This window comes from Cetorhinus maximus, chromosome 21 (assembly GCF_964194155.1).
Source record: "Cetorhinus maximus chromosome 21, sCetMax3.hap1.1, whole genome shotgun sequence".
In the NCBI taxonomy this organism is placed as follows: domain Eukaryota; kingdom Metazoa; phylum Chordata; class Chondrichthyes; order Lamniformes; family Cetorhinidae; genus Cetorhinus; species Cetorhinus maximus.
Window position 1 is genome coordinate 654,354 of NC_135899.1, and position 21,656 is coordinate 676,009.

General features: G+C 45.6%; 1 protein-coding gene across 1 annotated transcript in view; it reads right to left on the reverse strand.

Annotated features, from left to right (window-relative positions):
* Positions 1-655: 655 nt before the first annotated feature.
* LOC144695300 (uncharacterized) overlaps positions 656-21,656 on the reverse strand; it is a 43,262-nt gene continuing 22,261 nt past the window's right edge. The window contains exons 3-5 of the mRNA XM_078566203.1: positions 15,208-15,315; positions 4,912-4,998; positions 656-1,103 (exon numbers count right to left, since the gene is read on the reverse strand). Coding sequence (XP_078422329.1) covers positions 4,949-4,998; positions 15,208-15,315 — 158 coding nt within the window. The 3' untranslated portion in view covers positions 656-1,103; positions 4,912-4,948. The remainder of the gene's footprint in view (positions 1,104-4,911; positions 4,999-15,207; positions 15,316-21,656) is intronic.

Sequence of the window (21,656 nt, forward strand, 5' to 3'; positions counted from 1 at the left end):
ACCAACCCGTCACCCCATAAGCCCACCCATCACCCTATAAACCCACCCGGCACGGTGAACTCTCACCCATCGTCCTGCACCCCCACCCAGCACCGTGAACTCTGACCCATCCCCCTGCACCCCCACCCAGCACCGTGAACACTCACCCATCGCCCTGCACCCCCACCCAGCACCGTGAACTCTCACCCATCGCCCTGCACCCCCACCCAGCACCGTGAAGTCTCACCCATCCCCCTGCACCCCCACCCAGCACCGTGAACTCTCACCCATCCCCCTGCACCCCCACCCAGCACCGTGAACTCTCACCCATCCCCCTGCACCCCCACCCAGCACCGTGAACTCTCACCCATCATCCTGCACCCCCACCCAGCACCGTGAACTCTCACCCATCGCCCTGCACCCCCACCTATTGCTCCGAAACTCCACCCATTATGGCACAGCCCACCCATCACCCACACTCATTGTCCTGATTTCCATCGAATGCATTGAACCCCTCCACCCGTGGCCCCAAGTCTCAGTGGTAGACACTGATCAGCATGGAACTTGTCCAGATCACTAACGTAAGAGGAATGGGGGATTATTATGAAATGGAATGGTCCCTGGACATGAAATGAGATACAAACACTGAGACGATAAGGAAGTAAGCAGACAAGATCAGGCTACAACAGTTAATGTTTATTTAACAATCCACTGAAAATCAAAACAATATGACATTGATAAATAGCAAAAAAACTGCCTCAAACCTTTGGCTTTCTTTATCAGATCCTGTCTGAAGTGAACTTTTTCCCTTTAAGATGATAAGTTGAATCTGATTCTGAAAAACTTTATTTACTAAACTGGAATCAAGAATGGCAGAAACCTATCTCACAGATTGTACTAAACGTACAGTCCATGAAATCCAATACCCTTGTCATTTTCTCACTTCTTTATTACGTCTTCCAAAATTCAGATTGACACAGATCCTGCATTAATTCATTGCTGTTACTCCCGCCACCTTTCCCTTTCCATTCCTAAATACATTTGTTTGCCAGCATTTCAATCTTGGGGCAGCCAGATGCAAGAGTTTGTTGATTGGAACTTCCAGAATATCACAGCTACATGCACTGCAAAAAGACATGGATCATGATGTTGGTTGAGTTGAAAAATGATTAATCTCATAAGATACTCTCGTAGTGAAAGTAGATTAATTGCATTTATAAGCTTACAGGGGTCAGCAATATGATTTGATCTAAAATGGACCTGTTCTGAACTGAAATTCTCTGTGTCATGAAACTATCATATTTTTCATAATATTATTGTAGGCTTTTGGGCGTGAGTGTGGATGGTTCTGTTTGTGAGATTGATTTAATTAGACTAGAGACTCTTAGACTACAAGATTGGAATTATCAAGAGTTAGAGGTAAAATAGGCTTTTGAAATTGAGATGGATAAGCTAGGGTGAGGGTTCCACAGATAGGGTGTGAAGGAAATTTGCATTTTTAGATAAGTGAAGGAGTTTTTTGATTTTCAAAGGGATGGGGTAATGTTTACAACTAACTAGATAAGTGAGGCAAAGTGATATGCTTATTTTTCCCCAGAAGTGCTGACCATAATGGTGACATGAAAGATTTTTATATTATGGGAAAAGTAAATTTCCAAAGAAATGTAGAACTTTACACATTAAAGAAAAAAAGAAACATATATAAAGAAGGATGGAAGGCTATGTGGGGGTATGGCTGTGCAAAACACCATGTGGAACAGACTTTGGGAGTGGGGGAAGAGGGGAGATTCGAGACACTCTGAAGAGAAGTGCTGCTCCAGTAATTAAAGTTGTGTTAAAAAGCCTTTGGGATTCCACTATCGAGTGGGTGCTGTGGTAACCTTACTGGATTGCCCCTTTAAATTTAAAATCTATTTTTCTATGTTGCCTTAAAAGGGGTGTGTAGTCAGGAATCAGGTTAATTAGGAATGTTTGGGATTTGTTATAATACCAAGTAACTGTAATCTTATATATGTGTTTGAATTCTTTTATTTTGTTAATAAATGTTTTAACTTAATGTTTAAAATCTCTAAAGGTGTTAGTGGACTCATTACTTCTGAATTCATTGCATAAATCTTCTCGTAATAAATACAAATTGCCAAACTGTTGCAATAGCGCGACCAAGTTCCCCTTGTGGATTTGCTCCACCAGGCATGTACCACCTGCCACATCATAACATGTGATATACTGGGATTGGCTGGGAACAAGGCTTTGAGATTAGTTTTGGATTGTTCTAAGTGAGATCTGGTACAGACACAATGAACTGAATGGCCTCATCATCTGCTACAATGAGATGTTTGTAGATCAGACCTTGAGTATAAGGCTCCAGCACATAGAGGGTTAGTGTGGGACTGAGCACAGTACCACCCACACAGTGATCTAAGAGAACTCATGACCCGTATCTCGAGGTCAGCGCAGTTTTGGACACAGCTGTGTGTTGAAGCAAGCTACAATAGAGGCATTTGGAAAATTGCCCAGTTATGTCCTGTACACAAAAAGCAGAACAAAGGCAACTCGGCCAATTACTAGCCCCTCAGTCTACTCTCGATCGTCGGTAAAGTGATGGAGGAGTCATCAGCAGTGCTATCAAGTTGCACTTGCATAGCAATAACCTGCTCACTGATGCCCAGTTTGGGTTCCACCAGGGCCACTCAGCTCCTGACCTCATTACAGCCTTGGTTCAAACATGGACAAAAGAGCTGAACTCCCGAGGTGAGGTGAGAGTGACTGCCCTTGACATCAAGGCTGCATTTGACCGAGTGTGGCATCAAGGAGCCCGAGCAAAACTGGAGTCAATGGGAATCTGGAGGAAAATTCTCCACTGGTTGGAGTCATACCTAGCACAAAGGAAGATGGTTGGAGTTGTTGAAGGTCAAACATCTCAGCTCCAGGACATCACTGCAGGAGTTCCTCAGGGTAGTGTCCTCAACCCAACCATCTTCAGCTGCTTCATCAATGACCTTCCTTCCAATATAAGGTCAGAAGTGAGGATGTTCACTGATGATTGCACAATGTTCAGCACCATTCACGACTCCTCAGATACTGAAGCAGTCCATGTCCAAATGCAGCAAGACCTGGACAATATCCAGGCTTGGGCTGACAAAAGGCAAGTAATATTCACACCACACAAGTGTCAGGCAATGACCATCTCCAACCATCGCCCTTTGACATTCAACACCGTTACCATCACTGAAACCCCCACTATCAACATCCTGGGGGTTACCATTGACCAGAAACTGAACTGGACTAGCCAAATAAATACTGTGGCTACAAGAGCAGGTCAGAGGCTCGGAATCCTGCAGCAAGTCACTCACCTCCTGACTCCCCAAAGCCTGTCCACCATCTACAAGGCACAAGTCAGGAGTGTGATGGAATACTCCCCACTTGCCTGGATAAGTGCAGCTCCCACAACACTCAAGAACCTTGATACCATCCAGGACAAAGCAGCCCCACTTGATTGGCATCACTTCCACAAACATTCACTCCCTCCAACACCGACGCACAGTAGCAGCAGTGTGTGTACCATCTACAAGATGCACTGCAGGAATTCACCAAGGCTCCTTTGACAGCACCTTCCAAACCCATGGCCACTATCATCTAGAAGGACAAGGGCAGCAGATAGATGGGAACACCACCACCTGGAAGTTCACCTCCAAGTCACTCACCATCCTGACTTGGAAATATATCGCCGTTCCTTCACTGTCGCTGGGTCAAAATCCTGGAACTCCCTTCCTAACAGCACTGTGGGTGTACCTACACCACATGGACTGCAGCGGTTCAAGAAGGCAGCTCACCACCACCTTCTCAAGGGCAACTAGGGATGGGAAATAAATGCTGGCCCAGCCAGCAAAGCCCACACCCCGTGAATGAATAAAAAAAACTCAAACCCTTTCAAATAGATGATCGTTCATGTTTCCATCTTGTCTTGGCTTTTGGGTCAATAAAAATATAATATCCCCACTCCTACTTACCTATGGACTCCTGCAAGATACAAACATTTTCCTTGTCACCTTCTAATTCTGCTTTGAAATTCGAACAACCTATCAACTTATCTAATAATGTAAATGTTAGTTCTAACTTATTTGCTTGTACCTTTAACGTTTTCATGGTTTCAAACACCCAGGCAGCTTGACTCCGATTAACCTCTGCCCGGTTTAATTAAATCCCACGCATAGACACATGGACATCCAGCCTTCTTTACAGTATCTCACAGTAATATTGGGAAAAATTGATATTTTCTTTACAATACCAATAGTGGTGTTTTTGGAATGTTGGTTGAGTTGAAAAATGATTAATCTCATAAGATACTCTCGTAGTGAAAATACATGCCAGTGTCATTGTAAATACGCTAACAATGCTCAACATTGTCTCAAGCTGCTACGACGTTAGGACTGTGCAATAAACCATTATTTCTTCATTTCTATAAAGGTTGGTTAAGCACATACTGTCTTGTATGTACTCATTAAATTCTTTCACAAGTACTCAGTATTGCAAGCTCTCAGTTTCACCAGGGGACCATAGTCTCATCAATTAGTTTAACCTATGTAGAGACAGATGTGTTGGTGAGTGAAAAAGAGGGAGAGAGAAGGAGAGGGACAGAGATGGAGAAGCAAAAGATGGAGTGATAGGGGAACAAAAGGGGGAATGGGAAGAAAGGAGGAGAGAGGAAGGGGTGAGGAAGGGAATGGGAAAAGGAAAAAGAGAAGGGGAGGGAGGTGAGGAATAAAGAGAGGGAGTAGAAGGGAAAACTTAAGAGACAGATATGGGGTCAAGTGAAAGGGGGAGAGCAGCACACAAAAATTAAAGTGGGGGAGAGGTTAACACACTCGGAATGCTATGGGCACCACAATACTCCCAGACCACAGAAAACAAATTGTACGGATTAAACTTTACCGGAAACAGCGTAAATTGCATCAAGCTGTCGCAATTCTCATCTTGTCCAGAGCCGACTTGCTCTTTTCTCAAGGTTCCATGTCTGCACTGTAAATAAAATATACAAGGTATTCAATTCAGTATGTGAATAATGGGAACTCCGTTTTTGTATAAACTGCCAATTGAAAGCAGGACAGCCCTTGCAACAGTCACAATCCTATTGCATTTTTAACATCAACCTGGTGGGATGAACAACAACTTGCATTTATATCGCACCCTAAAATAGGAAAACATCCCTAGGCACTTAACAGGAGTGCATCTGACACACAGTCAAAGAAAGAATTGTTAAGAGGGGACGCTTAAAGTTGACCAACGAGGTATATTTTGAGGAGGATCTTAAAAGAAGAGAGAGGGGGAAGGTATAGGGAGGGAATTCCAGAGATTAAGGTCTCAGCAGCTGAAGGCACAGGTGCATTGGTGAAGCTGCTATTTTCCTTGGAGAAGAGAAGGCTGAGAGGAGATTAACAGAGGCATTCAAAATGATGAGGCGTCGGGACAGAGTAGATAGGAAGAACCTGTTCCTATTGGTTGAAAGATTGAGAGCCAGAGGGCACTGATATAAGGTAAGTGGCAAAAGAAACAACATGAAGGAGAAACATTTTCATGCAGTGAGTGTTAGGATCTAGAATTTCACTTTTAAAGATTCTTTAACGGGGTGGGTTTCGCTGGTTAGGCCCAGCATTTATTGCCCATTCCTTGTTGCCCTTGAGGAGGTGGTGGTGAGCTGCCTTCTTGAACCGCTGCAGTCCACGTGGTGTAGGTACACCCACAGTGCTGTTAGGAAGGCAATTCCAGGAGTTTGTCCCTGTGGTGTAGGTACATCCACAGTGCTGTTAGAGAGGGAATTCCAGAAGTTTGTCCATGTGGTGTAGGTACACCCACAGTGCTGTTAGGGAGGGAGTTCCAGAATTTTGACCCAGCGACAGTGAAGGAACGGTGATATACTTCCAAGTCAGAATGGTGAGTGACTTCGGGGGGAACTTCCAGGTGGCGGTGTTCCCATCTATCTGCTGCCCTTGTCCTTCTAGATGGTAGTGGTCATGGGTTTGGAAGGTGCTATCTAAGGAGCCTTGGTGAATTCCTGCAGTGCATCTTGTAGATGGTACACACACTGCTGGTACTGTGCGTCGGTGGTGATGGAGGGAGTGAATGTTTGTGGATTTGGTGCCGATCAAGCGGGGCTGCTTTGTCCTGGATGGTGTCGAGCTTCCTGAGTGTTGTGGGAGCTGCACTCATCCAGGCAAGTGGGGAATATTCCATCACACTCCTGACTTGTGCCTTGCAGATGGTGGACAGGCTTTGGAGAGTCAGGAGGTGAGTTACTCGTCGCATGAGTAGCCACAGTATTTACATGGCTAGTCCAGTTCAGTTTCTAAGAACATAAGAAATAGGAAGAGGAGTAGACTATTTGGCCTTTCGAGCCTGCTCCACCATTCAATAAGATCATGGCTGATCTTCTTGTCTTTCGATTTCCACATTCCTATCTAACACCGATACCCTTTGCCTAACAAGAATCTATCTACCTCTGTCTTAAAAATAGTCAGCGACCCCGCCCCACCACCTTCTGAGGTAGAGAGTTCCAAATTCACTCAACCCTCTGAGAGAAAAAGTTTCTCCTCATCTCTGTCCTAAAAATTGACCCCTAATTTCAAAACAGTGCCCCCTAGTTCTGGACTCACCCACAAGAGGAAACATCCTTCCCATGTGCACCTTGTCAAGGCCGTTCAGGATCTGAAATACTTCAATCAAATCACCCCTCACTCCTCTAAACTCCAGTGGAAACAAGCCCAGTCTGTCCTACCTTTCCTCATAAGACAACCCGCTCATTCCAGGTATCAATCTAGTAAACCCCCTCTGAACCACCTCCAACGCCGTTATATCCTTCCTTAAACGAGGAGAAGAAAACTGCACACAGTATTCAAGATGTGATCTCACCAGTGCCCTGTATAAATGAATTATTGACCATTCTGGTCAATGGAAATCCCCAGGATGTTGATAGTGGGGGATTTAGTGATGGTAATGCCATTGAACATCAAGGGACAATGGTTGGATTCTCTCTCTTGTTGGAGATGGTCATTGCCTGACACTTGTGTGGTGTGAATGTTACTTGCCACTTGTCAGCCCAAGCCTGGATATTGTCCAGGTCTTGCTGCATTTGGACATGGACTGCTTCAGTATCTGAGGAGTCGCGAATGATGCTGAACATTGTGCAATCATCAGCGAACATCCCCACTTCTGACCTTATGATGGAAGGAAGGTCATTGATGAAACAGCTGAAGATGGTTGGGCCGAGGTCACTACCCTGAGGAACTCCTGCAGTGATGTCCTGGAGCTGAGATGACTGACCTCCAACAAACACAACCATCTTCCTTTGTGCTCGGTATGACTCCAACCAGCGGAGAGATTTCCCCCTGATTCCCATTGACTCCAGTTTTGCTAGGGCTCATTGATGCCACACCTAGTCAAATGCTGCCTTGATGTCAAGGGCAGTCACTCTCACCTCACCTAACCTCACCTCAGGAGTTCAGCTCTTTTGTCCATGTTTGAACCAAGGTTGTAATGAGCTCAGGAGCTGAGTGGCCCTGGCGGAATCCAAACTGGGCGTCAGTGAGCAGGTTATTGCTAAACAAGTGCCGCTTGATAGCACTGTCGATGACCCTTCCATTACTTTACTGATGATGGAGAGTAGACTGATGGACCGGTGATTGGTCGGGTTGGATTTGTCCTGCTTTTTGTGGACAGGACATACCTGGGCAATTTTCCACATTGCCGGGTAGATGCCAGTGTTGGAGATGTCACTGGAACAGATTGTCTAGGGGCGCGGCAAGTTCTGGAGCACAAGCCTCCAGTACTATTGCCGGAATATCAGTCAGGGCGCAGAGCCTTCCTCGTATCCAATGCTTTTAGTCATTTCTTGATATCATGTGGAGTGAATTAAATTGGCTGAAGACTGGCATCTGTGATGCTGGGGAACTCCGGAGGAGGCTGAAATGACGGGGTTTATAGGTGATGGGGTTGGTAGGTGACGGGGTTTATTGGTGACGGGGTTTGCAGGTGACGGGGTTTGTAGGTGACGGGGTATGTAGGTAACGGGGTTTATATTTGACGGGGTTTATAAGTGACGGGGTATGTAGGTGACAGGGTGTCTAGCTGACGGGGTTTATAGGTGACGGGGTTTATAAGTGACGGGGTTTATAAGTGACGAGGTTTATAGGTGATGGGGTTTGTAGATGACAGGGTTTGTAGGTGACGGGGTTTGTAGGTGACGGGGTTTGTAAGTGACGGGGTTTGTAAGTGACGGGGTTTATAGGTGAGGGGATTTATAAGTGATGGGGTTTGTAGGTGACGGGGTTGGTAGGTGACGGGGTTTATAGGTGACGTGGTTTATAGGTGACGGGGTTTATAGATGATGGGGTTTATAGGTGATGTGGTATGTAGGTGACGGGGTTTATATTTCACGGGATTTATAGATGACGGGATTTATAGATGACGGGGTTTATAGGTGACGGGGTTTATAGGTGACGGGGTTTATAGGTGACGGGGTTTATAGGTGACGGGGTTTATAGGTGACGGGGTTTATAGGTGACGGGCTTTATAGGTGACGGGCTTTATAGGTGACGGGCTTTATAGGTGACGGGCTTTATAGGTGACGTGTTATGTAGGTGACGGGGTTTATAGGAGATGTGTTTTATAGGTGACGGTGTATGTAGGTGAAGGGGTTTATAGGCGACGGGGTTTATAGGCGACGGGGTTTGTAGGTGACGTGTTATGTAGGTGACGGGGTTTATAGATGACGGGGCAGGTAGGTGACGGGGTTAGTAGGTGACGGAGTATATAGGTGAAGGGGTTTGTAGGTGATGTGGTTTATAGGTGACGGGGTTTATAGGTGACGAGGTTTGTAGGTGAGGGGATTTGTAGGTGACGGGATTTGTAGGTGACGGTGTATATAGGTGACGGGGTTTATAGGTGACGGGGTTTATAGGTGACGGGGTTTATAGGTGACGGGGTTTATAGGTGACGGGGTTTATAGGTGACGGGGTTTATAGATGACGGGGTTTATAGGTGACGGAGTTTGTAGGTGACGGGGTTTGTAGGTGACGGGGGTTTATAGGTAACGGGGTTTGTAGGTGACGGGGTATTTAGGTGACGAGGTTTGTAGGTGACGGGGTTTGTAGCTGACGGGGTTTGTAGGTGATGGGGTTTATAGGTGATGGGATTTGTAGGTGACGGGGTTTGTAGGTGACGGGGTTCATAGGTGACGGGGTTTATAGGTGACGGGGTTTATAAGTGACGGGGTTTATAGGTGACGGGGTTTGTAGATGACGGGGTTTAAAGGTGACGGGCATTATAAGTGACGGGGTTTATAAGTGACGGGGTTTAGAGGTGACGGGGTTTGTAGATGACGGGGTTTGTAAGTGACGGAGTTTGTAAGTGACGGGGTTTATAGGTGACGGGGTTTACAGGTGACGGGGTTTATAGGTGTCGGGGTTTATAGGTGATGGAGTTGTAGGTGACGGGGTTTGTAGGTGACGGGGTTTGTAGGTGACGGGGTTTATAGGTGGCGGGGTATATATGACGGGGTTTATAGGTGTCGGGGTTTATAGGTGATGGAGTTTATAGGTGACGGGGTTTATAGGTGACGGGGTTTATAGGTGATGGGGTATATAGGTGATGGGGTTTATAGATGACGGGGTTTATAGGTGACGGGGTATGTAGGTGACGGCGTTTGTAGGTGACGGCGTTTGTAGGTGACGGCGTTTGTAGGTGACGGCGTTTGTAGGTGACAGGGTTTGTTGGTGACGGGGTTTATAGGTGACGGGGTTTGTAGGTGACGGAGTTTGTAGATGATGGGGTTTGTAGGTGATGGGGTTAATAGGTGATGGGGTATATAGGTGACAGGGTTTGTAGATGATGGGGTTTGTAGGTGACGGGGTTAATAGGTGACGGGGTTAATAGGTGACAGGGTTTGTAGGTGACGGGGTTTGTAGCTGACGGGGTTTATATTTGACGGGGCATGTAGGTGACGGGGTTTATAGGTCACGGGGTTTATTGGTGACGGGGTTTATAGGTGACGGGGTTTGTAGGTGACGGGGTTTGTAGGTGACGGGGTTTGTAGGTGACGGGGTTTATAGGTGATGGAGTTGTAGGTGACGGGGTTTATAGATGTCGGGGTTTATAGGTGACGGGGTATGTAAGTGACGGGGTTTATAGGTGACGGGGTTTATAGGTGACGGGGTTTATAGGTGACGGGGTTTATAGGTGATGGGGTTTATAGGTGATGTGTTATATAGGTGACGGGGTATTTAGGTGACGGGGTATTTAGGTGACGGGGTTTATATTTCACGGGATTTATAGGTGACGGGGTTTGTAGGTGACGTGGTATATAGGTGACAGGGTTTATCGGTGACGGAGTTTATAGGTGACGGGGTTTATAAGTGACGAGGTTTATAGGTGATGGGGTTTGTAGATGACAGGGTTTGTAGGTGACGGGGTTTGTAAGTGACGGGGTTTGTAAGTGACGGGGTTTATAAGTGACGGGGTTTGTAGGTGACGGGGTTTGTAGGTGACGGGGTTTATAGGTGACGGGGTTTATAGATGACGGGGTTTATAGGTGACGGGGTTTGTAGGTGACGGGGTTTATAGGTGACGGGGTTTATAGGTGACGTGGTTTATAGGTGACGGGGTTTATAGATGATGGGGTTTATAGGTGATGTGGTATGTAGGTGACGGGGTTTGTATTTCACGGGATTTATAGATGACGGGGTTTATAGGTGACGGGGTTTATAGGTGACGGGGTTTACAGGTGACGGGCTTTATAGGTGACGGGCTTTATAGGTGACGTGTTATGTAATTGACGGGGTTTATAGGAGATGTGTTTTATAGGTGACAGTGTATGTAGGTGAAGGGGTTTATAGGCGACGGGGTTTATAGGCGACATGTTATGTAGGTGACGGGGTTTATAGGAGATGTGTTTTATAGGTGACGGTGTATGTAGGTGAAGGGGTTTATAGGCGACGGGGTTTATAGGCGACGTGTTATGTAGGTGACGGGGTTTATATGAGATGTGTTTTATAGGTGACGGTGTATGTAGGTGAAGGGGTTTATAGGCGACGGGGTTTATAGGCGACGGGGTTTGTAGGTGACGTGTTATGTAGGTGACGGGGTTTATAGATGACGGGGTTTATGGATGATTGGGTATGTAGGTGGCGGGATTTATAAGCGACGTGGTTTATAGCTGACGGGGTATGTAGGTGACGGGGTTTATATTTGACGGGGTTTATAAGTGACAAGGTTTATAGGTGACGGGGTTTATAAGTGACGGGGATTATAGCTGACGGGGTTTGTATGTGACGGGGTATTTAGGAGACAGGGTTTATAGGTGACGGGGTTTATAGGTGACGGGGTTTATAGGTGACGGGGTTTATAGGTGACGGGGTTTATAGGTGACGGGGTTTATAGGTGACGTGTTATGTAGGTGACGGGGTTTATAGGTGACGGGGTTTATAGGTGACGGGGTATGTAGGTGACGGGGTTTGTAGGTGACGGGGTTTATCGGTGACGTGTTATGTAGGTGACGGGGTTTATAGCTGACGGGGTTTATATTTGACGGGGCATGTAGGTGACGGGGTTTATAGGTGACGGGGTTTGTAGGTGACGGGGTTTGTAGGTGACGGGGTTTGTAGGTGACGGGGTTTGTAGGTGACGGGGTTTGTAGGTGACGGGGTTTAGAGGTGACGGGGTTTAGAGGTGACGGGGTTTAGAGGTGACGGGGTTTAGAGGTGACGGGGTTTATAGGTGACGGGGTTTGTAGGTGACGGGGTTTGTAGGTGACGGGGTTTGTAGGTGACGGGGTTTATAGGTGACGGGGTTTATAGGTGACGGGGTTTATAGGTGACGGGGTTTATAGGTGACGTGTTATGTAGGTGACGGGGTTTATAGGTGACGGGGTTTATAGGTGACGTGTTATGTAGGTGACGGGGTTTATAGGTGACGGGGTTTATAGGTGACGTGTTATGTAGGTGACGGGGTTTATAGGTGACAGGGTTTATAGGTGACGTGTTATGTAGATGACGGGGTTTATAGGTGACGGGGTTTATAGGTGACGTGTTATGTAGGTGACGGGGTTTATAGGTGACGGGGTTTATAGGTGACGGGGTTTATAGGTGACGGAGTTTATAGGTGACGGAGTTTATAGGTGACGGAGTTTTTAGGTGACGTGTTATGTAGGTGACGGGGTTTATAGGTGACGGGGTTTATAGGTGACGTGTTATGTAGGTGACGGGGTTTATAGGTGACGGGGTTTATAGGTGACGGGGTTTATAGGTGACGGGGTTTATAGGTGACGTGTTATGTAGGTGACTGGGTTTATAGGTGACGGGGTTTATAGGTGACGTGTTATGAAGGTGACGGGGTTTATATCTGACGGGGTTTGTAGGTGACGGGGTTTATAGGTGACGGGGTTTATAGGTGACCGAGTTTATAGGTGACGGGGTTTATAGGTGACGGGGTTTATAGGTGACGGGGTTTATAGGTGACGGGGTTTATAGGTGACCGAGTTTATAGGTGACCGAGTTTATAGGTGACGGGGTTTATAGGTGACGGGGTTTGTAGGTGACGGGGTTTATAGGTGACGGGGTTTATAGGTGACGGGGTTTATAAGTGACGTGGTTTATAAGTGACGGGGTTTATAGGTGACGGGGTTTATAGGTGACGGGGTTTATAGGTGACGGGGTTTATAGGTGACGGGGTTTATAAGTGACGGGGTTTATAGGTGACGGGGTTTATAGGTGACGGGGTTTATAGGTGACGGGGTTTATAGGTGATGGGGTTTTTTAGGTGACAAAGTGTTTGAATGTGTAATTGTAAGTGACTTCAGGGCATTTATTCCAGGGCAGATGCAAGAAGTAGAAGCATTCGGAAGTGGATGTGAGTGGCAGAAGCAAGTGGTAGGGATGGCCTAATGTGTGACTGATACGACACGAGCAGCAAGAAGACATGGGATGTCAGGATGAAGAGAGCAGCCATAAATATGGGTTGGTTCGGATTATATGGAGAGTGTGAGTCAGTGAGGATAAGAGGGCAGTAAAGTCAGAGGAGAGGGAACTTTAGGTGTTGACATGGTGGTTAAAATCAGCGAGGATGACAAACCCCTCGCTGTAGACACAGAAAGGCCAAAGCAGTGCAGGTCACAGTGAGGAATATGACATGGTACTTGGCTGGGTGGTTCATGCCAAAGATTTTCAAGTCGAGGCAAAAGGGCTTGGACAACTAGTGTGTCAGTCACAGTCGCATTGTATTTCTGACACTAGTGTATCGGTCACAGTACCATTGTATTTCTGACACTAGTGTATCAGTCACAGTACCATTGTATTTCTGACACTAGTGTATCGGTCACAGTCCCATTGTATTTCTGACACTAGTGTATCGGTCACAGTCCCATTGCATTTCTGACACTAGTGTATCGGTCACAGTCCCATTGTACTTCTGACACTAGTTTATCGGTCACAGTCCCATTGTATTTCTGACACTAGTGTATCGGTCACAGTCCCATTGTATTTCTGACACTAGTGTATTGGTCACAGTCCCATTGTATTTCTGACACTAGTGTGTCAGTCACAGTCCCATTGTATTTCTGACACTAGTGTATTGGTCACAGTCCCATTGTATTTCTGACACTAGTGTATCAGTCACAGTCCCATTGTATTTCTGACACTAGTGTGTCAGTCACAGTCCCATTGTATTTCTGACACTAGTGTATCAGTCACAGTCCCATTGTATTTCTGACACTAGTGTATCGGTCACAGTCCCATTGTATTTCTGACACTAGTGTATCAGTCACAGTCCCATTGTATTTCTGACACTAGTGTGTCAGTCACAGTCCCATTGTATTTCTGACACTAGTGTTTCGGTCACAGTACCATTGTATTTCTGACACTAGTGTATCGGTCACAGTCCCATTGTATTTCTGACACTAGTGTATCGGTCACAGTCCCATTGTATTTCTGACACTAGTGTATCGGTCACAGTCCCATTGTATTTCTGACACTAGTGTATCAGTCACAGTCCCATTGTATTTCTGACACTAGTGTATCGGTCACAGTCCCATTGTATTTCTGACACTAGTGTATCGGTCACAGTCCCATTGTATTTCTGACACTAGTGTATTGGTCACAGTCCCATTGTATTTCTGACACTAGTGTGTCAGTCACAGTCCCATTGTATTTCTGACACTAGTGTATTGGTCACAGTCCCATTGTATTTCTGACACTAGTGTATCAGTCACAGTCCCATTGTATTTCTGACACTAGTGTGTCAGTCACAGTCCCATTGTATTTCTGACACTAGTGTATCAGTCACAGTCCCATTGTATTTCTGACACTAGTGTATCGGTCACAGTCCCATTGTATTTCTGACACTAGTGTATCAGTCACAGTCCCATTGTATTTCTGACACTAGTGTGTCAGTCACAGTCCCATTGTATTTCTGACACTAGTGTTTCGGTCACAGTACCATTGTATTTCTGACACTAGTGTATCGGTCACAGTCCCATTGTATTTCTGACACTAGTGTATCGGTCACAGTCCCATTGTATTTCTGACACTAGTGTATCGGTCACAGTCCCATTGTATTTCTGACACTAGTGTATCAGTCACAGTCCCATTGTATTTCTGACACTAGTGTATCGGTCACAGTCCCATTGTATTTCTGACACTAGTGTATTGGTCACAGTCCCATTGTATTTCTGACACTAGTGTATCAGTCACAGTCCCATTGTATTTCTGACACTAGTGTATCGGTCACAGTTCCATTGTATTTCTGACAACACCTGGACAATTAGTGTGTCAATCACATTAACAGGCAAATGGTACTCAGTAGAAACTATAGCCTACGTTTTAAATAGCTGATACAACAAAGGTAGATCTCACAAATTTCACCAAGTCCCTCAAAAACATGTCACTCACAGTCTCGTTGTATCCCTGACAACACTTGGACAATTATTGAGACAGTCACAGTCCCATTGTATTCTCGATAACGATTGGATAATTTGTGCACCAGTAACGATCCTATTGGATTCATTATAACCCTTTGACAATTAATGTACCAGTCGCAGTCCCATGGTATAAGTGACAACCCTTGAGCAGTACTGTGCCGGTCACAGTTTTATTGTACTTGTGGCAACCTTTGGCCAGTTAGTGTGACAGTCACTAAATTGTGCACAATGCATCATAGCATCATTATAAAATTTTCATTACTTACTGTACTTTAATGCGAAGATAAGACCCAGTCCCACAATAGCTATGTAGGCCATCACTGCAGTTGTGACTGTTGTTGCAATGTCACCATATGGAAGGGTGCATCTTTTAACTGTAGATAGAAATGTGAGAAGTTACAATATCAAGGTACATCATGTGATGAATGCTGCACTTGCAAAAAGCTTATATTTTTGGAGATATGTGTAAAAGGACAAGAAGCTGAAGGCAGGGTTAGAGGACGTGAATGGAAAATTTCACTCCTTAAGTTTTACCAGACCAGATCCGCCAATGGATTTTATTAAAGGATTGGGATAAAGGAGTCTCTGGCTCCTCGTGCTCCGTGTGGGAAGCCGGGAACATTTCCAGTGCCCGGGACCAGCATGTGTGCAAGAAATGTGTCCAGCTCCAGCTCCTGGAAGCTCGGGTTTCAGAGCTGGAACGGGGGCTGGGGACACTGTGGAGCATCCATGAGTCTGAGAGCATCGTGGATAGCACGTTTAGAGAGGTGGTCACACCGCAAATGAAGGGCCTTGAGGAAGGAAGGGAATGGGTGACCACCAGGCAGCCCAAGAGAAACAGGCAGGTAGTTCAGGAGACCCCTGGGGTCCCGCTCGCAAATTGGTATTCCAGTTTGGAGGCTGATGAGGGCGCTGGTTCCTCCAGGGAGTGCGGACAGAGCCAAGCTTCTGGCACCACAAGCAGCCTGTCTGTACAGGAGGGGAGGAAGAGCAATAGTAATAGGGGATTCTATAGTCAGGTGAACAGATAGGCACTACTGTGGCCATCAAAGTGACTCCAGGCTGGTATGTTGCCTCCCTGGTGCCAGGGTCCGGGATGTCACTGAACGGCTGCAGGGCATCCTGAAGGGGGAGGGTGATAAGGCAGAGGTCATGGTACATGCAGGGTCCAATGACATAGGTAGAAAGAGGGATGAGGTCTTGCATCAAGAATTCAGGGAGTTAGGCAGTAGACTAAAAAACAAAACCTCTCGGGTTGTAATCTCTGGATTACTCCCAGTGCCACGTGCCAGCGAGCTCAGAAATAGGAGAATAGCGCAGATGAATACTTAAGAGTTGGTGCAGGAGGGAGGGTTTTAGATTCCCGGATCACTGGGACCGTTTCTGGGGAAGGTGGGATCTGTATAAGCGGGGGACGGTCTACATCTGAACCAGAGCAGTACTAACATCCTTGCGGGCGGGTTTGCTGGTGCTGTTGGGAGGAGTTTAAACTAATTCAGCAGGGGGAGGGGACACAGAATGTTAGTAGAATAGGGACACATCATAATACAGTAAAACAATCAAGTCAGAGGGAGTACAGCTGCATTAAGTTTTAAGGGAGTAAGGCAAGGCTGTATAGCCTCTACTGTAATGCCAGGAGTATTACAGGTAAAACAGATGAGTTAAGGGTGAGGATTCACACGTGGAATTGTGGTATAGTAGCCATCACCGAGACATGGTTGAGGGAGGGGCAGGATTGGCAGCTCAACATTCTGGGATATAGAATCTTCAGGTGAGACAGGGGAGGGGGTAAAAGAGGAGGAGGTGTTGCATTATTAGTTAAGGAGTCAGTTACTGCAGTAAGGAGAGATGATATCTTGGAGGGGGCATCGAATGAAGCTTTGTGGGTAGAGCTTAGGAATAAAAATGGGGCAGCCACATTGTTAGGTGTTTATTAGAGATCCCCAGATAGTCAGTGGGAAATTGAGGAGCAAATATGTGCACAATTTGTGGAGGTATGTAAAAACAATAACAATAGGGTAATTATATTAGGTGATTTCAACTTTCCCAACATTAATTGAGATAGACATAGTGTTAAGGGCTTGGATGGAGTGGATTTCTTGAAATGTGTACAGGAAAACTTGCTAGGTCAATATGTAGAAGGTCCAACAAGGGACGGTGTATTGCTGGACTTAATAACCATAAGACCATAAGACAAAGGAGCAGAAATTAGGCCATTCAGCCCATCGAGTCTGCTCCGCCATTCAATCTGATAAGTTTCTCAACCCCATTCTCCCGCCTTCTCCCCATAACCTTTGATCCCCTTACCAATCAAGAACCTATCTATCTCGGGGAATGAAGCCGGACAGGTGGCTGAGGTGGTGGTGGGTGAGCATTTTAGAGATAGTGACCACAACATGATACAGTTTAAGTTTGTTATGGACAAAGAAATCGACAAGTTGCAAACAAATGTTTTGGATTGGGGGAGAGTGGATTTTAGTAAAATAAGGCAGGATCTGGCCAAGGTAGACTGGGGACAGCTACTTGTGGGGAAACCTACAGAGGAACAGTGGGGGGTGTTCAAAAAGGAAATGGGGAGGGTACAGACTCAACATGTTCCCTCTAGGGTGATGGGAAGGAGTAACAAGCCCAGAGAACCATGGATGACCAGAGATATTCAGGTTACGATGAGAAGGAAAAGAGAGGCTTTTAGCAGGTACAAGGGGAGCAAATGAATGGGGGCATTAGTGGAATACAGACAGTGCAGGGTGGAGCTTAAGAAAGCAATTAGGAGAGCAAAGAGTGGATATGAGAAAGCTCTGGCTGGTAAAAGTAGGGAAAATCCCAAGATATTCTGGAAGTATATCAATGGGAAGAGGATAACCAGGGAAAGAGTAGGGTCCATAAGGGACCAAGGGGGCAATCTATGGGTGGAGCCAGAGGACATCGCTAGAGTGTTGAATGAATACTTCACATCCGTCTTCACCCAAGAGAATGAGGATGAAGGTATTGAACTTGGGATAGAGACTGCGAGTTTCTTAAGCAAATTGATATAGGGAGTCACAGGCAGGCTTAAAAATGGACAAATCTCCAGGCCTGGATGATTTGTGTCCCAGACTGCTGAGGGAGGCAAGGGAGGAGATCGCAGGGGCTCTGACCCAAATTTTTAATTCCTCTCAGGCCACGGGGGAGGTACCAGAGGACTGGAGAACAGCTAATGTGGTTCCGCTATTTAAGAAGGGTTGTAGAGATAAGCCAGGGAACCACAGGCCAGTGAGTCTCACGTCAGTGGTAGGGAAACTATTGGAGAAATTTCTGAAGGAGAGTTTCTATCTCCACTTGGAGAGGCAAGGTTTGATCAGGGATAGTCAGCATGGCTTTGTCAGAGGGAAGTCATGCCTAACAAATTTGATTGAATTTTTTGAGGAGGTGACCAGGTGTGTAGATGGGGGTAGTGCAGTTGATGTAGTTTATATGGATTTCAGAAAAGCCTTTGACAAGGTCCCACATGGGAGACTTATAAAGAAGGCAAATGCACATGGGATACAGGGTAATTTGATAAGGTGGATTCAAAATTGGCTTAGTTGTAGGAGACAGAGGGTGATGATAGAAGGATGCTTTAGTGACTGGAAGCCAGTGTCCAGTGGCGTACCATAGGGATCTGTGCTCGGTCCCCTATTATTCGTCATTTATATAAACGACATAGATGACTGTGTGGTGGGGTAGGATTAGTAAGTTTGTGGATGACACAAAGATTGGCCGGCTGGTTAACAGTGAGGTTGAGTGTCTTGGGCTACAGGAAGATATAGACGGGATGGTCAAATGGGCAGATAAATGGCAGATGGAATTTAACCCTAAAAATTGTGAGGTGATACACTTTGGAAGGAGTAATTTGACAAGGAAGTATTCAATGAACGGCATGACACTAGAAAGTTCTGAGGAACAAAGCGACCTTGGTGTGTGTGTCCATAGATCTCTGAAGGCAGAGGGGCATGTTAGTGAGGTGGTGAAAAAGGCATATGGGACACTTGCCTTTATCAATCGAGGCATAGATTACAAAAGTAGGGAGGTCATGTTGGAGTTGTATAGAACCTTGGTGAGGCCACAGCTGGAGTACTGTGGGCAGTTCTGGTCGCCACATTATAGGAAGGATGTGATTGCACTGGAGGGGGTGCAGAGGAGATTCACCAGGATGTTGCCTGGGAAGAAACATTTAAGTTATGAAGAGAGGTTGGATAGACTTGGGTTGTTTTCGTTGGAGCAGAGAAGACTGAGGGGCAACCTGATCAAGGTGTACAAGATTATGAGGGGCATGGACAGGGTGGATAGGGAGCAGCTGTTCCCCTCAGTTGAAGGGTCAGTCAGAAGAGGGCATAAGTTCAAGGTGAGGGTCAGGAGGTTTAGGGGGATGTGAGGAAAAACTTTTTTACCCAGAGGGTGGTGACGGTCTGGAATGCGCTGCCTGGGAGGGTGGTGGAGGCGGGATACCTCACATCCTTTAAAAAGTACCTGGATGAGCACTTGGCACATCATAACATTCAAGGCTATGGGCCAAGTGCTGGTAAATGGGATTAGGTAGGTAGGTCAGGTGTTTCTCACGTGTCGGTGCAGACTCGATGGGCCGAAGAGCCTCTTCTGCATGTGTGATTCTGTGATTCTATAAATCTGTGCCATCAAGACTCTCAGGAAACTAGCTAAGGAGGCTCTGCAAGAGTGTGCCATTTTGGTGACAACCATCTTTGGGAAACTCAGCTGGAGTGGAGCTGCTGATGAAAGCAACTTAAAGGCCAAATCCAGTGAGTGGTAAACGTGGGACATATTCTACGTGGACTTTTGAGGGACTTGGTGAAATTTGTGAGACCTTTGTTGTATCAGCTATTTAAAGTGTAGGCTATAGTTTCTACTGAGTGCCATTTGCCTGTTAAATTATGTTTAATCTATGTTAGTTTTAGTTCAATTATACAAGTAACAGTTTTAAAAAGCGAAATCCTGCCCATTGAGATTTTTCTATTGGTGTTGTTTGGGAAGTCCAATTCTTTCACATTTCTGGTCTCCACGGGCATCATAACAATTACTTTAAAATTACCAGATTACAGTGTTACATTCAGAACACTGCATGAGAAAAAGATAACTGAATTCCTGTCATATTAGTGTTACAGTAAGATTATAGTATTACTGCCGGTATTACAGTCACTATTATTTTACAGCATTAAAGTAAGATTACAGTATTACCAGGTTACAATAGAATTAATTGATTCTTTTCATGGGATGTGGGCATTGTTGCTAACGCCAGCATTTGTTACCCATCCCTAATTGTCCTTGAACTGAGTGGCTTGCTAGGCCATTTCAGTGGACAGTTACGTGTCAACCCCATTACTGTGGGTCTGGAGTTACGTGTAGGCAAGACTGGCTAAGGACGACCAGTTTCCTTCCCTTGATCATCATCACTGACAGTAGCCTTATATACGAGATTTACTCATTGAATTTAAATTCCACCAGCTCCATGGGGGGATTTAAACCCACCATGGTGCTGGGGCATTAGCCTGGGCCTCTGCATTACTGGTCTAGTGACATGATCACCACATCATTGTCTCCCATTACTTCCCACATTACTTATTGCAGTAAGGGTGGTAGAAGTGGGGAACTCTATCCCGCCTAAAGCAGTGGACTTAGACTTCGTTCTTCTGGTCATGTGTGGGACAATGGGCAGCAGGACTCTGAATGAGGACAGAATAGTTGATGTTGTGTATATAGTCGTTCAAAAGGCATTTGTTAAAGGACCACACATAAATTTGTTAGCAAAATTGAAACCCATGAGATAAAGGGAAAATATTAGCTTGGATACAAAATTGGCTAAGGGATGGAAAAATCAGAAGAACTCAGTTTTTCAGACTGGGGGTGCTCCCTAGGACACAGTACAAGGAATCATGTTGTTTCTGGTGTCCATCAATGACTTGTACTTGGGAGCACAATTCTGAAATTTGCAAACTTAGAAGTATGGCAACCAGAAATGAAGGTAACTAATAGACATCAAGAGGACAAAGACAAGCTGGTAGAATGGGCAGATACATGGCAGAAGTTTTTCAATGCAAAAAATGTGACATGATATATTCAAGACTTCCCAGCCCGGGGAAGATTATGTCAAATCTTAACAAAGGAAACTATGAAGGTATAAGGCATGAGTTGGCTAAGATAGGCCAGGGAACTTCATTAAAAGGCATGATGGTGGAGAGACAATGGCTAATATTTAAGGAATGAATGTGCGCATTGCAACAGTTATACATTCCTTTCTGGCACAAAAACACAATAGGAAAAGCGGCCCAACCATGGCTAACAACAGAAATTAAGGATAGTATTAGACCCAAAGAGGAGCCATATAAAGTTGCTAGAAAAAGTAGCAAGCCTGAGGATTGGGAGCAGTTTAGAATTCAGCAAAGGAGGACCAAGAGATTGATTAAGAGGGAAAAATAGAGTATGAGAGTAAACTTGGAAGGAACATAAAAGCGGACTGTAAAAGTTTCTATAATTATGTACAAAGAAACAGAAACAGTGAAGATAAATGTATGTCCCTTACAGTCTGAACAAGGGGAATTTATAATAGAGAACAAGGAAATGGCAGAGCAATTAAACAACAATTGTGGTTCTGTCTTCACCGAGGAAGACATAAATAACTTCCCAGAAATACTAGGGAACCAAGGGTCTAGTGAGAAGGAGGAATTGAAGGAAATTAGTATTA